General features: G+C 32.0%; 1 protein-coding gene across 2 annotated transcripts in view; it reads right to left on the bottom strand.

The window, feature by feature from the left end:
* The window catches only part of HGF (hepatocyte growth factor), a 1,211,563-nt gene that overhangs the window by 647,697 nt on the left and 545,188 nt on the right, over positions 1–18,678 (bottom strand). The window contains exon 5 of one of the 2 annotated variants that reach the window (XM_044088269.1): positions 17,591–17,718. In XM_044088269.1, the coding sequence (XP_043944204.1) occupies positions 17,591–17,718 (128 nt within the window). Of the gene's footprint in view, positions 1–17,590; positions 17,734–18,678 lie in introns of both variants that reach the window. The other variant, XM_044088268.1, reaches the window with a different exon arrangement.

Raw genomic sequence — 18,678 nt, 5'->3', positions numbered from 1 at the left:
TTCTACGTCATTCTTAGAATTTACCTTCCAGTATCATGAATCATATATTAATTTTCTTGATATTCAGTTGCATAAAGATACAAACTTAAATAGATTTAGAACTTTAGTTTACAGGAAACCTTTTTACAGTAATTCTTTCCTACATTTTTCAAGCAACCATCCAGGTTTTCAGAAGAGGGGAATTGTCAAGGGACAATTAGTAAGAGCATCTAGAATGTGTTCAACTGATAATGATTTCCAACAAGAGTGTAACTTTCTACAAGAAATGTTTCTTAATCGTGGTTACCCATTGAGGTTGATAAAGGAGCTACGTAAGGAGATTAATAATAAGAGGTTGAATAACATTTTGGGTCCGCTTTTAACTAAAGGGTATCCATCTGAAGAAAACTGCTATGAAGGTAATCCTTTGCACAATATGCAAACACCATCGTTAGCTAATACAGATGGGGAAAAATATGTCACTAGTTTTTCAACCCAGTTTAATGATGTGTCAGATCAGTTTAGGGATATTTTGCATTATAACTGGGACATTATTTTGCAACAACCAGCACTTACTAAGGTTTTAGGCATAAGGCCAGTAATGGTGTTTAAGAAGGGTCCTAATTTGAAGGCATTATTTGAACTACCTCATCAACAACATAATAAACAGAAAGACATGTATAAATGTGGTAGATGCAATTATTGTAAATACATTCAAACCGGCGCCTCTTTTTATATCAAAAATATTAAGTATGGGATTTCCAGTAAATTTAACTGTGAGACCCAAGGTGTAATATACTTAGCTTCATGTCAATCTTGCCCTGTGTTCTATCTTGGCAAGACAGAACATCAGTTGAAGCAACGCATCTATGAACACATCTATGCCATATCTAGGGGCGTTAATACTAATGCTCTGGCAAGGCACATTTTAGAATACAATGCACATACTTTTAAGTTCCTAATAGTCCAACAAGTTCCTAAAAATCCCAGAGGGGGACCTTGGCACTTAAAGCTGGAAGAACAAGAACTATTATGGCAACTTAAAACTAATGCCTATGTATACCCAGGCATTAATGATGTTTGTTCAATCAAGTGTTTACTTAAACTGAAAGCTTTAGAACGCTAAATGTATTCCAGTTGGTTTTGGTAGTATTTTGTTATTAACTTATAATACTGTATATGTGGTCAAGTAATATATTCAGTTTTACATGATTGAAATTGAAGTTAAACTGCATTTAAATTAATTAATTGCTAATAGGATGGAATTTTGTTTGTTGTATATATATATATATATATATATATATATATATATATATATATATGTGTGTGTTTGATGAGATTTGTTTAGAATAGAATGTTGCTTTAAAAGTTAGGGTAAGTTTTTTAATTGTACTAATTGTTTGTTAATCATTAATTATGGTTTCTTAACAGGGCGACCTATTTATCTGAGGTTGTTTTTAATGCTGTTTTGTCTGAAGTGCACTAAGGTGTGGTGCATGAAAGCGCTAACGTTTATATTAAATCGTTTTTGGATTGGTCTGCGTTTTGCCATCTTATTTTCTTTTTCACATTTTTGAGTATACCAAAACAATTTTTTTAAAAATTAGTATAATTTAATGAATGTTTTTATAATGCACTGTTTGAATTTTTCTTAGTTATGTCATAATTATGCTCGTAGAGTCTCTTTCTGAGCAGTCATTGAGTTTTGCCTACATGAAAACCTAGGCATCCTGAACATATTGGCAGTTAAACAACCCCTGAAGCAATTCCCTTTCTATAGTGTAAAGGCTGTGTCCAGATTATTTTAAAGAGTTATATTTTTCACCTTCAAATATATATGGGTATTGCTTACAAAAAATACCCTTCTTTATTCCTTAGTTAACAAAATCTAATTCTCTAGTTCTTCTCTATTCAAATAGTTGCATAACATTACTTGCCATTTTATAAATGAAATTTGTTTTTTGCTTACTGTATTAAACACAGAGTTATTACCTTTCATAACTGTTCAATTTTTTCTATAAAATGTTTTTAATATCTGTCACTCCCTCATTATATTGAACCACAGAAACCCTTTCAAATATGTCTCCTTTTGTGTCACTCAGTTGTTTACCTTTAGGTTTGTCACTACTTAGTCCAAACCTAAAAGAGGTTTAGACCTATCACCCCATTTTTCAATTGATGCATTAGTAACTCTTTCCACAAAACAATTTGGGTAGCTCCTCTCAAGAAACATGCCCTTCAGTTTCTTCAGTTCTGTTACCAAGCAATCAAATGTTGATGTTGTCTGAGCCACACTGATACTTTGAGCGTTAACTAAACTTTTTTTTGCAACTGAACATATATGAGCTAGAACTGTATAGGTATGCATTACTAAGGACTACTTTTCTATATACAGTGGATGTAAAACCCGTTTCTGAGTGTGTAATAGTGGTGTCAATGTAGATAATTGAATTTCTGTTATTCTGTTAAAGGTGAAGGCAAACTTCAGGAACTTAGCTGAATTATTTAAATATTCAATACATTTCTGTACTAATGTTTCTGAGCCAATCCATAAAATAAAAATGCCATTTGCATAGTTAGGGGCACATGGTGTCCATATTACTACACCCAGTTTTTTGTCTAAATATCTCACCTTTGAAATATATAAAGCTGTTGTCTAATACAATGGAAATACAATCAGTATTCAATCTGATTTCACTTGTTTTGAAGAAGTTGCAAGCCAACTAACATGAAATAACCTCAGTCCATCTTCCTTTGTTATACAAGTGAGTAAATCTATGATTTTAACTGTCAGAAAACCTAGGTATCTATCCCATAATTCTTTTTTTAGCCTCTCCAATAAGTCCAAGGAATCCTTTAACTTATGTGTTTGTTTACCAGAAATAGGCTTCAAAACACAATCTATATATACAGCAAATGGATCGGTCTTGCATTCCTGTGCTGCAACAATTGGTATGGAGGGGGGCCTGTTGAAATGCTCTTGTGTAATTTTGGAATCCCAAAAATTGTAGGAATCATGGGATTGGAGTTTCTTAAAAAGTTGTAAATTTCAGGGGAGTTCTTTTTTTTCCAACAAAAATTCTTCTAGCTGTAAATCAATTTTGCTGTATGCTATGTGCACCTCATTCCTTCAGACCTGTGTATAGGTTTCACCATCATGTACAATGTCTAAAATAGCACAAGAATACTTAAGAACATCAAAAATCACCATGCCTCTCCTTGTCAGGTTTCATAATACATTGTCTTTCATACATTAGGAAATGTAAAACTTACCTCTATGATTCAGTTTGGACTTGAAATATGTTTTCATTGTTTTTCTTAACTTGTATATATCCCCTTTGTATGTCTTCTCTAAGATTTGAATAGTGGGGTCTAAACTGGATTAAATATATTCTTTCTTCTACAATTATCAACATTTTTTACATAATTTGGACAAGAAGTATTATTGGGCTCGGTAAAATGCACTGCTAGATTTAATTTCTTTGAGAATAACATAAGTTTCACTAGGGAATCCGTCATTTTTCCTCGAGATGAACTTAAAGCCCTTTTCATAAAGTGAAAAATGACCTAAGGTTATAACCAAATGGCTATAGTTAAACACTTAAAAAACACTGTGTCATAACCCAAAACCATCATATTCAGAAGTAATTACTTCTTTTTGCCCCTCCCCTGTCTCCCTTGAAAGTCTTGGATCTGAGTGCTCGACAACTGTTCTAATCTTCTGGGAAGGGGTGGGGGAATCCTCCATATTATTAATTTGATAATGAACTCTTCCTTCCTTCAGTAAACTCATCTAAATCATTCATTTTGTTGCTACTGTTTTTTTTTTTTGCTTCAATCATAGTATTACGGTATGCAGAATCAGATACCCTCCCTGTGTGGGAGTTCTGAAGTGCCTTGATAGAGTAAACTTGTTTGTTTTCATATTGTTTCAAATCCATATCAGTTTTCTTTAATTTCTTTTTGTGTGTGTCAGCACAGTTTTTGTCTATTTTATTAAAGACATTTTCATACATGTTTTGGTAGTTTTCAAAAAGTAAGGCAGCTTTCATTTGCCTGTGTAAACACTCAATCTATTTTATATGGTTTGTTTTCATTTATGTGCATATGATCCTCTATTTCATAAGTGATAATTCAATAAAGATATTTTTTGCTTAAAAAATCTTTTACCAGTCCACTAATCATATTTTTATTTCTAGTGATTAATAAAGCAATCAGATGTTTTTTGTTTAAAAAAATATTTTATCATTTCACTAATCATACTTTGATTCCTCCTGATTAATAATTCAATCAGTTTAAAACCATAGCAGTCAAATAAATTCACAAAGTCAAAATAAAAAGGCTGCCCATGTGCATGTTAGGAAATTTAAAAATGTGTAAACCTTGAGACACCATCTTTCTCTTTAAGCATTTAATGACATATAAATTATCCGTTTACAGGCCCCTTAATTTGTAAAGTTTGTTCTCAAAGTTGAACATACTTCTTTTTTATGAAAATCACTGAGTACTGTTTTAAACATGTCATTTGATGTGAACTAATGTCTGAGTCAGAAAATAAATATGTCGTCTGAATTCAAGCTGTTAAATCTGCATTAGTATTAAAGTTTTTACTTCTGACTGTCTGTTTACGCCTACCATTGAAAAAAGAAGCATAACCTTTCAAATTGCTTCCATGTCCATGATGACTTTAAAAATACCTTTTCTCTTTTATTTGTGAATCCTCAGAATGTCTATTAGCAGTAAAGAGTATTGTCTACCTTTCTGAGGAAATATTCTCGGAAGCCAATTCTTCTGATGAGACTACATTCTCCTGTTATATTTCCATCAAAATCACTTTACAGCTCGATAGTACTGAAACCAATTTTATGCTTACTTAAGTGAAAATGGCAATTAATTTAGATCGTTCACCTCCTACCATAGAAAAATCCTTACTGGTACTGGGTACATCCATATTGTCTTGTGTTTTCAACAGTGTGTTATGCAAACATCTGTTAAATTGTACTAATTTTCAAACGTTTGTTTTGGTATACTTAAAAAAGTACCTAAGGATCCAAGGGGAGGTGCATGGAAGACCAAAGTGGAATACAGAGAGCTTCTCTGGCAACTTAAGTTGAATTCCAGCAGCTTCCCTGGTCTGAATGAATGTGTCTTTGTTACTCTTGTACTTCAGTTAAGATCAGCAAAACTTCAATGAATTTTATTTTTATTGTGGATTTTATTATTTGAAGAAATTAGTAGTAGTAAAATAGGAGTACTGCAAGCTTGAGGGCATCATCCTTCAGATGAGACATTAAACTGAGGCCCCATCTACCTGCATTGGTAGCAACTGTCATGAGAGCTTTTACATCCACTTGAATTAATGAAGATTAGGGTTCCTTTGTTTAATACAATATGAAAACATTATTTACATATTTGCTAAATATGCATATTTTTAGGCACATATATACGCATTTATATTTTTTTACTATTTACCATTTTTCCTACAACATGTTCATTGATATTCTTCCATAATTAATCCCTACTCCTTCCTCCACACCCATAATCTAATTTATTTGCAATACACCTGGCAAAATCCATTTCCCATTAAGCAAAAGTGTATTCAGTCTTTCATTCTAAATAGCACATATTACATAAAATAAATTCCTATCTAGACTTCTCATATATTCTTTCTTACTATTCTTACAATATACATGCATACTTATATTCATATCTACAGTGTTCATCTCATTAATATTCTCAAAAAAATATATTCACACATTTTCAGAGTTTCACTACTCTTTTATATTACAAAAAAAAAAAAAAAAACATGTTCTGTTGTCTCTCCTTCCCCACAAAAATACATACACTGTTTTGACTATTTTTATAAGGCATATTCCCCTTTACTGTTAATTTATATACTACCAGTCTCCATAGAAAATTCTGACACACTACTATCTTGTTATACCACTTTTTCCTTACCTTAATGGCTTTAAACAGTTCTTATGGTAAATTGTTCTATAGATTTATGTAACAAAAGTGTTCCACCACATTATTATATCACATTCTTCTACCTTTCTTTATATCAACAATTTTTATTTTCCATGTTAGTATTTTGTCTTGATGATTTTTAATTTCTTTATTTAGGTATTCTTTTTCTCTTTTTCTTATTCTTTTCATCTCTTAGAACTTTTTGTACTTATATTTAAGCATTCTCACTGTTAAATTTTCATTCTCTTCCTTTACTGACTTTAATACTCTATAGAAGTTTAAAGAAGTAGACTAACCAGATAGACTTTGTAACCACAATCCCCTTTATCTTCACCCATATACAGCACATCTATTTTCACTGGGTTTAGTTTTGAACCCCATGTGAAAGAAAACAGCAAAGTCACAATTTTCTTTACATATTTGCTGGATTATATAAACATTTGACATAGATGCTATTTTTCCCATTAATACAGTATTCACCAGTTACACATTTTTCTGAATGTTAATTTGCACATCTTTCACAGAAAACATGCTTCTTTCATTTATTTTATCAAACCCTGCCATTGAATCATAGCTACATTATTTTTCCCAATTTTAATCCCAAGCAAAGACACTTTATTCATTGAAACATACACATCCTCAGTTTTTATCATATCACCCAGACCCTTTTTACCTTTATTCAAGGTCTTTCCCATTTCCTTTAAACAGCCGTTCACATAGTCAATACTTCCTTCATCTATGTTTTGGTCTTAGTAACTACAACTATATTGTCGGTGTATGTTAAAACTACTGGAACCATCTCATTCTTTTGCATCAGATATCTAGTATCATTTACTTTATAAGCTACTTAACTCACTATTGCTTTCATTACTAATGCAAGCAATATTTTAACTCGTGGGCATCCTTGTCTTATATCATATTTCATGCATATTTCTTCACTCAGTCACCCATTCACAAACTCTCCTACTCTATTATTTTAAAATGCTGACACACACACACACACACACACACACACACACACACACACTTCGAATTCTATTACCTAATTCACACATCTCCATAACATCTTACAAAGCATCATGTTCTACTGTATCAAACACATTGCTAATATCACCCAGTAGAAGTTTCACAATCTTTCTTTTGATAATATCATCCACAATTTCTCTCAGAACCAATAACAATTTTTGACATCCCTTCCCTTTCATTCCATACATATTTCTTCCATAATATCCCTCATCCTTCCTTCCATTCTTCTCCGTATTATTCTCATAAATATTTTATAATCTGTGCTATTTAGTACGATGTGTCTACATTTTTTATTTTCATTCTTCTCATGTTTCTTCACATACATTTTAATATTCCACTACATAAATCTGCATAAACAAACCCTTCCTTCAACCATTCATTCAGTTGTTGTTGTGTCTTTCGGCTTTTCCCGGTTAGGGGTTGCCACAGCAGATCTCCGGTCCGCTAATGATTGGGAGTAGATTTTTACGTGCCGAGTTGCCAGCTCTAACGCACAACCTTCAACGAAGGTACACCCATTCATGCATGTCTCCACACAGAAGACGCTCTAGCTGAGAATCGAACAGGACAACGTCTTACTGTCAGGCGACAACGCTACCGCAGCACCACCACCGCAGTTCAACCATTACACTTACAAAATACTCTATATGCTTTCCTAAGCAGTTCATCCAATTCACTAATAGTAATTTATTTTTCAAATTCTTCCTTAACTTCATTCTGGATTTTTGGTTTTTTTTTTGCTTTCCATTCTCTCTTATTTTCCTTCTTTAAGTCTTATACATATTTTCCACATTCTGTTCTAAAATACTCATAATGTGTTCTTGTATTCTTTTTACCTCTGCTTCTACATTTTCCATTTCCCTCAGTATATTAATATCCTCTGTTATTATTTTCCCAAAGATGTAGATTCCTCCTCCCTTGTAAATCATATTTCTGCCTAAACAATAATGCCTTACTTTTTCTTGATTTTTTAAAATATTTCACTTTCCATATCAGAATACTCTTTTATATTATTCTCTAAATTCTGTCATACATTTTCCCTACTTCACTTTCTTTTCCTATCTTGCATCACACTGCCAATCAGAAAAGAAACACTTTTTATACTACTTTTTAAATTCATTCCACTATTCAGACCAGTTTTTATAGAAGTCCTTCATGGTTATATGATCCTTCCAAAACTGCAGTGCTTCCCACTCTCCAAATTCATCCCATAATTCTCCTGTGTTCTTTTTATTCTCTTTCCCATTTTAATTTATTCCCTTTGTTCCTTTACCTCCATCTATATATTGCTAAATATTCTGAAAACCCTGTCACAATTTATCACCATCTGCTACCACTTAACCTTTCAATAATACAAAATAATTAATTTCTGATCCAAGTGCTCTCTTCTATAAGTCCATTGACTTTTGTTCCATACAGCTAATTTGCCACATTTCATCACTTTCTGTATTTTACTTACATATTTTCCTCATTTTTTTTTTTAATTTTTCCCTTAAATCACATTTACCTGCAATTAGTTTTCATGTTAACCATCATATTGTCTAATATTTGATGAAATATTATATTTCCTTATTAGTTATATATGCATAGAATGTTATAGTTCTATAAACATGTTCTCTCCTTCTCACATCTACAACAGTTAACTTTTCTATCTTTAACAGTATCACATCTAATATTTCACTGTTGTTTTACACAAAATTGCAATTCCATAACAACATTCAGTTTGTAAATTCTATATTACATTTCTACCCCATAATTATTCTGTTTGTAGTTTTTTTTCACTTGGCAGAAATTTTACATCCTCCAACACATCTACATCACATTCAACACACCATTCAAGAATCCCTACCCTTCTTCCAGTGTTATCAGTACTGTTCACATTTACTCAAAATATCCTAAAAATGTTGCTAGAATCAGAATTTTCACTGGCTAGAACATCAAAAAACTTTTAGTATCAATCTCTTACCCTGCTCTCTCTTCCTGCTTGCACTCTCAAACTCTCTCTCCTCATTTTTCCCCTCCATAATTTTCTTTTTTTATAGTTTCTTCTTCTTCACCTAGCTCACCCTCCCCCAAGCCTCTTGTTGTCCTTCCTCATGTATGTTTTCTGGTTTACTATTAAAATGTCGCACGGCACTATGTCGACTGTACTATAGTCGAACACGGAAGTTCGAAAATAGTAATGTCGACGTCAGAAAAAACAATCTAGGAATGGTTTTAACATGGGTCAAGGTAGGTGTTCAGTATTATTCAGAACTACAAACATCTCCCCCACCTCGACCCATGTTAAAACACAGTCCTAGATTGTTTTTTTGTCATCGACATTACTATTTTCGAACATCCGTGTTCGATTATAGTACAGTCGACGTAGTGCTATTCGACATTTCAGTAGTAAACCATGTTTTCCTCCCTTTGCCATGTTTTCATTATTTACTGTTTACTCTGACAAAACATCCAAAATGTCCATGGTTTACACAATATACGTTAAGCACACACCTGTTTGCTGTATGTTCTTTTTCCCCACACTAGTTACATTGTACCTTTTCACAATCATTAATTAAATGAAACAAAGGAAAAATTATTTTGTTTAGCCAGCATATCTTAATGACCATCTGTGATCAGACACAAAAATAACACTTGTCAAGTGTTTCTCCATTTATTTTTTGTTGTTTGTTTCACATTTCAAAACAATCTCTAACTTCCACCCACTGTTACATACATTTCTGTCACCTCTGACTTTTTTAAAGTATTATCAGGAGTTTCACACAGACTGTGCTTGCCTTTTATAACACATTCTTGCAATTCATCCATTCAAAACAGCAAAGTATTTTTTAATGTTTAAGTTACTAACAGAAAACAAATAATTGTTCTATAGATGTGTCCTTCTTTTTTACACATGCATCCAGAAATGTCATCATTAGTCCATTCAAATGTTAAGTCACAAAAAGTCTCTGTTCCAATATGTATAATACACCAAATCTCTTGAACTTTAAAACCTGGAACAGTTACGAAATTATCCTATACATAACATCTGTCTATTACAGTGTAATTTTTTTGTTCTTATTCTCACAGTTGGGCTTCTCTTCTTTCTAAAAACAGTTTTACTTACAGTTTGTTGCTACTATCCACTTTTTGTCTGCTGTCAACACTGCATATGTTTTAGTTACTGCATTATCTGCTGCCACAAAACAGACACATTCTCAGTTTGGTGCTACTTCCCTCTTTTACGTTCTGTCATGGCTGCATAAGTTTTGTCTGCTGCCATATCAACTGGTTCCTTTCCCACATTACCATCCGCAGCACTTTTCAACAGTTATCTACCATTTCTCCTTGTGAAACAGCTGAACTGTCTCCTTGATTATCATGCTCAATTATTTTTAACAGAACATCATTTGCTAGCTCTCCTTATGTCAGTTCTGTTATCTGCAACATTTCAACAGACTTGCTTGCATCCTTCTCCATGGAGACAGCTAAATGCAGCTCATTTGTAACATTTGTATAGACCTCCCCACTCCTTTTTCCATAACCACCATTTGATTTTCTGTATTATGTTTGATAGTATCCACTTTTCCATTAAACATAATCTCATTCAGTTTTTCATTCCATATTATCCATACAATATAAAACATTTTTCTATCTAAACTACTAACATATTATTTTACTATATTTCTCACAAAATCCATGTTCAGTCATACCCATATTTATTTATAATCTCTTAACTGTCACAATATTATTTTTTATTATTTTTTCCAATAACCTTTTAGCCCTTTTACATGTCAAGACAATATGCTGTGCTGTTACTAATTCACTACAAAAAAGACATATCCTTTCATTTACTTATTTATAAGGCATATTTCCTTTCACTGGCACCTTATAAATTTATAACCTCCGTACAAATTATGATAAACAACATTCTTCATGCACCATTTGTTTCTTTGTTTTATAGCTTTTACTTTTTCTTCTGTTAGATGTCACCATGGGTCCAAACAGTAATTTTGCATCATTATATTTTTATACCACATTTTCCTATTTTTCTCCTATCCCCTCTATGCTTAATTTACATGATTTTATTTTTTCTTGATACATCCTTATTTCTTCATTTCTACAGTCTCTCTCCCTTTCATTGAGTGTTATTAATTTCCATTCCCTTTCATATTTTTTAAATATTCTTATTACCAATTTATGTTCCTTTCCATTTACCCACTTTAATACCTTATATCAGTTCAATGAAGCCCTGTATGCTGTCGGTTTCAGTAAACCCAAACCCTCAGTCTCCTTATCCATATATAATAGTCTTTTAACTGGATTTAACCTAGAGCTCCACATGAATCTAACTATGATTTCACAAAGTTGTTTCTCCAATTATCTTGATATTATATATACACTAGCTATATATGATGCTTTTTCCATCTATATTGTGTTTATTAATTGTACTTTTTTCTTAAAAGACAGCCTATGCCTATTCCACATGAAACTAAGTCCCTTCAATTCTTTCAAAATGTTTTCCTATTGTTCATTTAATATAAAACATCAGTGATGTAAATCTTGCATCTAGGTGATTGTCACTATTGAAGTGACCCCTGACCCCATGTGAAAAATTGGAAAAAGGGGTTGTGGATGGATGGACTTAATATAAAACACTCACTGAAATCAATTCCTAATATCAATATCTTTTTTTCTTCCAAACTATATGGCAGTTCCTCATCTCCAAAATCCTTATATTTTTTCCTTTTCATTTTAATCCTAATTCTTGCAATTGTTATCCTCATATACAAGTACCTATTTCATTTCTTTTCTGTTTTTAGTTATTTATATTATATCATCAGCATGATACGTAATAATTGGATATGAAACACCCATTTTCTGTGCATATTTATTTTTTCCATTTCTTCATATATCTTTTACTACACATTTCCTGACAATTACAAACAAAAAACTCCTCATGGGACATCCTTGTTTTAAACCTCTATTCATTTTAGGTGCTTCACTTAGCCAACCATTTACAAAATTTCTAATTTTAGTAGTTTTATACGCTGACTTACATATATTTTTTTGTATACTACAATCACATTCTTCCATTACTTGCCATAAAGTTTCATGCTCTGTTGAATTAAATTATTTATTTGTGACACCCACCATTAATTTTGCTTCTATTTCTTTTTTTCTTAATATCATCCACCATGTTCATAATTATCGTTAATAATTCTTGGCTTCATTTTTCCCCTTATATGATTTCTGCTATAGTGTTATTCAATTTATGTTCTATTCTTTTTTTGTATTATCTTCATAAATAGCTTGTAATCACTGTTGTCCAAAATTATTGGCCTCCAGGTTTTAATTTCTTAAGTCTCCTCTTTTTCCATATAAATCTCATAACCCTCTTACATGTTTCTTTATAGCAAATACCATCATTTAACCATTCATTAAATATTTCTACAAAAAATTATTTCTGACATTCTATCAAGTTCTTATACATGAGATGCCTCATACCGTCTCATCCAGGTGCTGAACCATTATTTATTTCCTTCATTACTTTCACTAAATCCATAATCATCATTTTTTTTCCCATTTCTCTATTCATTTCTTCTGTAAACTGCTTCACCATTAACTTATTTTTTCTTTGTTTCTCTTTTTACCATCTCTTTAATATACTATACTACAATATTCAAAATATTCATTTATTCCTCTTTCAATTTTTCAATCTTCATTTTTCATTTTTCTCATTATACCACTGCCATTATTTGCTTTTTTCTCAAATATACTGAAACATCTTACTTTTTCCCTGTAATTTTTTTTTGTTTATATAATAGATCCTTATTTTTCTTGATTGTTTTGATAAATTTCTTCTTCTTTTCTAAAATATTCTCTTTCTTGATAACTTTTTTCTAAACTATTCCCTTTCATTTCTATACAGATTGCATAAAATGATTTTTGTGTTTTCCTATACTCCTTGTCATATTTTTGTCTTTATCTATTGTCATAAATTAAATACATTATTTTATATTTCTTTTAAATATTATCCACCATTCACACCAATTATTATAAAAAGCTCTCAAAGTCAAATGATCTTTACATAACATTACTATATGACTTTTCAACCCTTCTCATTCCACTCCTTTTCATTACTTCTCTTTATTCCTTTCCCAATTTTACATGTTCATTATTCTCTTCTACTTTTATCCATACAGCCAAATGAGCCACAAAGCCTGTTTCTTCTGCATCACTATTCTTATAGTTTTAGATATCAAAAATAATCTACTTCTGTTTTCAGTTTTCCTCTTCTATGTGTACTTTCATTCAATTTCCATATCTTCAAATTCCTACATTTTATTATTTATTCGGTCATTTTCTTATCTGATTTTTTTTTGCTTTTTATCTTATGTTGCAATTAAAGTCTCCTGTTATTTTTATATCCACATTTATTATAACATAGTTCATTATTTCTTGAAATAGTTTCCCTCTTTCTTTACATACATATCAGCATATATTGTTATAAATCTTACATTCCTTCCTAAAGGCTACTACTGTTAGTCTTCCTAACTTAAATAAAGTATAATCCAGCATTTTTACTCCTGTCCTATGTAATATAGCAATCCCTAAACATATTTTTCTACTCAAATTAAAGACTATACCTCCTAACCATAAAGTTTCTTCTTTATTTAAACCATTAACATATTCTAACACTATTAAATCTACTTCACACATATTACGCAATTCTAACATCCCAATCATTCTTAAAATGGTCTTTATACTATTAACATTGATTGATAAAATTCCAAGATTTGCTTCCCTTCTCTTTAACTTACAATAATGTATTTATCAATTTCATTTATTTTTACTTACACACTTATATCCTGAAATTTTAATTTCCTGTCTTTAACTCTTTTTCCAACTTTTCTTTTTAACCATTTTCCAATCGATATCTTCTTCATCACTGATGTCTGATCCACTTTTTCTTTTCCATTTTTGTATATTAATCATATTTTCTTCTTGATCAGTGACATTATTCTCACTTTTATGTTTGTGTTGTTCATTTTGTTGCAATTGATCTGTACTATGTAGTTCTACTCTATTTTAGCTTTCTATATTTTATTCTAAACTTTTCTCTGTCTCACGATTCGTATATAAATGTACTGTTTGTTTGCATTTATAACATTTATTTTCACATTTTCTAGGATCATTACCAATTTCTCCATATAAATAACATTTCTTCTTATCATAGTTACTTACAAAATATACCGCCCTCCCACAGGAAAAAAAAACAGGTTTTTGGTTATTCCTAATACTTAAAAACAGCTCTCTGACCAGCAACATTAATCATACGAGGAATATGTGCAATTTTTCCATTTTCCATTTTCAAAATTACATTATAGGCCCACAACCCCATCCAAAGTCCTCTATTATAAAGCACTTTAGAAATGTCCTTCATATCTTTGAAAAATAGATTTCATAATTATTTTAACAGTGTCTTTTCAGTCTCTGTCTAAAATTGAATATTAACTGTCTTTTGTGTCTCATAGAAAAGTTTTTATAATATATTTATTCCTGGGATATGTTTCTTTCCTTTTTTCATATTCTCCCCAAAAAAACTTCAAATATTTCAGCAGTCTCAAAAAAAGTCACAATAAATCTCTTTTTTAATCAAAATAAAAGCTCTTGACTCTTGTGCCTTGATACCTAAAAGCACAACAATCTTATCCCATATTTCATACCTGTCCATTTCTAATTCTTCTTTACTCTGAATTATTACTAAATACTTATTTCTTTCTGTTTTTTTTTGTTTTCTTTTCCCTTCTTTCTTCCTTCTGTTCACCAGCCAGTTCTGTGAGTAACCTTTTCTTCAGTTTTTTTCCATTTTCCATATTAATCCCCTCTATCATATCTCCCGATGACATATCCTTCCCTATCTCTGGCTCACGCTGATTTGCAAGTTCTTCTAATATATCATCCTGCAACCCTCCTAACTGGAGGGCTGTAATAATAACATCTTCCTTCAATTGTTCCTTACCCCTCGAATCTTCAAACAAATTCTTTTGAAAAAATATCTTATGTGTCTTCTATCTGATCTCCCTGTTGCTTATCCACATCAAAACCTTGCATCTCAGCTTCCAAAAACATCAGAATTTGCCTCTACTCCACACTCCTTCATCATCATGTTTTGCATGCCATTCTCCCAGCCGCTACTGCAGAAATGGAACAGATGTTCACACTCATTGGCTGCATGCACCACACATTTTGTAATGGTAGGGGAAGTTCCGCAATGCCCTGGCCAAATTTCCCATAGTAGTATAAATAGCACCATGGCTCTCCCCTGAAAAGAGACTACTAGTATAGTGGGACTAACCTGGTCAAGAAAGGATAAATAAGTTAAAAGTTTTAAATGAAATCCACTTCTGTGTCTTTATTTCAAAAGTAAAGAAGAAAATGTAATACACGCTGACAGTTTTGAACAATGTTTATGGTAACTGTGGGAGAGAGAGAGAGAGAGAGAGACATAATGGGACACAGGAATGGCTGCTGGAAAGGTGGGAGGGCTTATCCATTACCCTGCTTATGTCCCAATTTGGCCATGATCTAGCTCTGCATAAATCTGTTTCTCAGCCCTTTGTTAAAATTCACAACCTTTTCCACTCATGCAGTTCTGTGTGTAATACAATGACGGTTAAGTCATTAATTTGTACTTGTTTATGGCAATATATTGCTTGCAGCCCTTGAGTAAATGACAGCTTGACAGAATGAGTATAAGTTTTCATTTCCAAGCACTGTAATTTTTTCTATCTCAGCAGTCAAGAGACATATTATTTTTTCAAAGCATATTAAAAGTTTAACAGTGGTTTCTTAAGGCATGTTAAATACTTGCTGGCAGTAAAATTTAATTTGCTCAGTCGGTTTTGTGTTAGGTAATTCTCTTTACAAGTTTTCTTTCTGTCTTCATCTGGTCACTTGCATTCCTAAAAGACCAATTCATTTTGCATCTGCTGACTGTTTCAGTGTAAAACTAAATGCGATCAGAGATAATTAAATTGCAAAAGGCATTCTGGCCTGTTGTTGCTTATAAATCTAGATATATATATATATATATATATATATATATATATATATATATATATATATATCAAGAGAGAGAGAAAGAGAAAGAAAGATGGGTATTATAATACTTAAATTAGGTAATTTAGAAAGGGACAAGCACTGGGAAATAGACTAATTATACATTTACCTAGACTAATAGTTGGAGTAATGTCATATTTTTATTTCTTGTTTAAAATAAGCTAAATGACTGTGTTTAGATTTGTGCTCCACATATGGCAAATATTTTCATGATGTGAGGTATATTATATATTACGCTTAACAGAACTAATCAGTTTGTAATGCTGCATTCCATTACTCCAGCCATTAAATTTAATGCATACTCCCAGTTTTTATTCAGATAGCCAGGCTATGCTTGGCACCGTAGATCCAGTTTCTGAGACTTAATCTGGAGTCTGCATAGATTTACAACTGGCCTGAGAAGAGATGATTATTGTTTTACTCTGCAACTATCAATCCCTGGATGGAGGCAATAAGGCTGAGACCCATATAAAATGAGTTTGAGGAACACAATAGCAGCCACTATGACAACCAGGACAGTCAAAGGTAACTGCAAAAGTACAATGACAGTAAGCTTGATGGTTTATGTGATATTCATGCCTTCACTGTATGGCCATTTCAACCACTGAGGAAAAATGGTTAAGAGATAGGATAAAGAAATATGTGTACCATCACCATTACTATGACACATTTGTAAACAATAAGGAAAATAGTAAACAGAAACAGGAAACCACAAAAAACAGCAGTTCAAAATTCTAAAATTGTTAAGGTTTCAACTTTTAATACTATATACTCAGATTTTTTCAGAAGAACTGCTGTGGGTTATGTTGTGACCTCACATAAAGGCCTGCTTTGTTTCATTTTCTTTCCATCCTTTTTGTGCTAGAAATGAAAGAAATTTGGATGCTGGCCATAGGCCATGACTGGCTGAAATTGTAAGTGGTGAAACCTATATTTGCAACACAGGACCATAGACGGGAATACAGGAACAATGTTAGACAAACAATCACAGTGACCATAAGATGCCTAGCCATATAGATCTTTAGGTACACACAATTAAACATACTTGGAACTATTAAGGGAACACACTGGATGAAGAAGCTCCTTATTCCAGAGGCAGCTCATGTAAATCTTAAATACCAAATCAATTTACAAATTTTCTGCAATATGCTAGACACATTTGTACTAATTTTAACATACATACATTATAATCTTACTCTGCTTGCATTTAAGTCCTGGCTGAACATATGACAGAGCTGTTTGGTGTTTAATTTAAAAAAAAAAAAAAAAAATGAAAGTAAAACTGTTTAGATCTTTCAGGCATGAGTGTAAATTCTTGACCAATGCTGCAATGTTATTTACATTTATAATATAATCTTTCTTATTCTAGTGAAATTCAGAAGTTGGAGCAAATAGATATATTCATTCCTCACTTCGTGAGTAAATAGGCATGCAACAAAAATAATCAAAAGCGTATTTATCAAGTTAATAAAATACAACAAATTTATGAAAATCTTTAAAACGAACCTACCATCTGCACACTGAGGAATGTCACAGCTCTCATATCTCACTTCTGGCTTTGTCGTAAAACACCAAGGTCCACCTTCTTCTCCTTTTGGGTTTCGACAGTAATTTTCTCGAAGGTCTTTACCACCATAGCTCGAAGGTAAAAAGCTAGTTTTAAAATGACAATCATGTATGAGCATGCACAAAATGCTACTAATAACTCTTTTTACCTCATACCTACAGCAGCAAATGTTAATTTGCTGAAATGTCTCCATATCAAGAAATAAAAAATAAGGGTGAAATACTCCACATATAGTGCTTATCAAGATAGTAACCATATAACCCTCTATCTTTTTCAGAATTTCTGATGCCTTTTGCTAAAAATGCACATTTCCCCTAAGGATATGCCATATTTTAAAATTCATAAAGTACAGTCATGATACCTAACACTGTTTCCAAAATAAGGTCACCCCTTTTTTGTTAATAAAGGCATATTTTTTGAATTGCGTAACTCAATGCAGACTTTTTAAGAAGCTATGTATGTGCTTGGATTTTCCAATGTACATAAAGTTCCTGTGGACAATATGTGAGTTGAGTTTGCATGAAAATAAATATTGATACTGAAATAACTGAAACTAACTAAAACAATTTATGTCAACAATCAGATTTCCAAAACATCTCTAGTGGTTAATAAAGATTGCACTGAATTTCTTTACCTATTGCATTGCTAACATCAGGAAACTACAACAGGAAATGTGCAATAGTATAAAAAGCAAAATGCAAATACTGTCATGAAAAGTAGTACAACACAGATCGTTTACATTTACCATAAATACAATGATTTGTATTGATACTGCATTCATATGGAGGTATGGAGAGTTTTCAATAGTAAATGTCTTATATATGTGTGTGTGTGTGTGTGTGTGTGTGTGTGTGTCTATACACACACACACACACACACACACACACACACACACACACACACACACACACATGTTCAAAACAATGTAAGTAGGAATTCTGGGAGAAAGTGAAGTGCAATTCTTCAATATATTTTTATTTTCATCTGGGAAGTGTAAGATGTGTAACTGAAACTTTCACAACATGAAGCAT

Source organism: Protopterus annectens, chromosome 11.part0 (assembly GCF_019279795.1).
Source record: "Protopterus annectens isolate FY-2018-M chromosome 11.part0, PAN1.0, whole genome shotgun sequence".
NCBI classification, from domain to species: domain Eukaryota; kingdom Metazoa; phylum Chordata; order Ceratodontiformes; family Protopteridae; genus Protopterus; species Protopterus annectens.
This window is presented reverse-complemented; position numbering and strand designations above follow the sequence as displayed.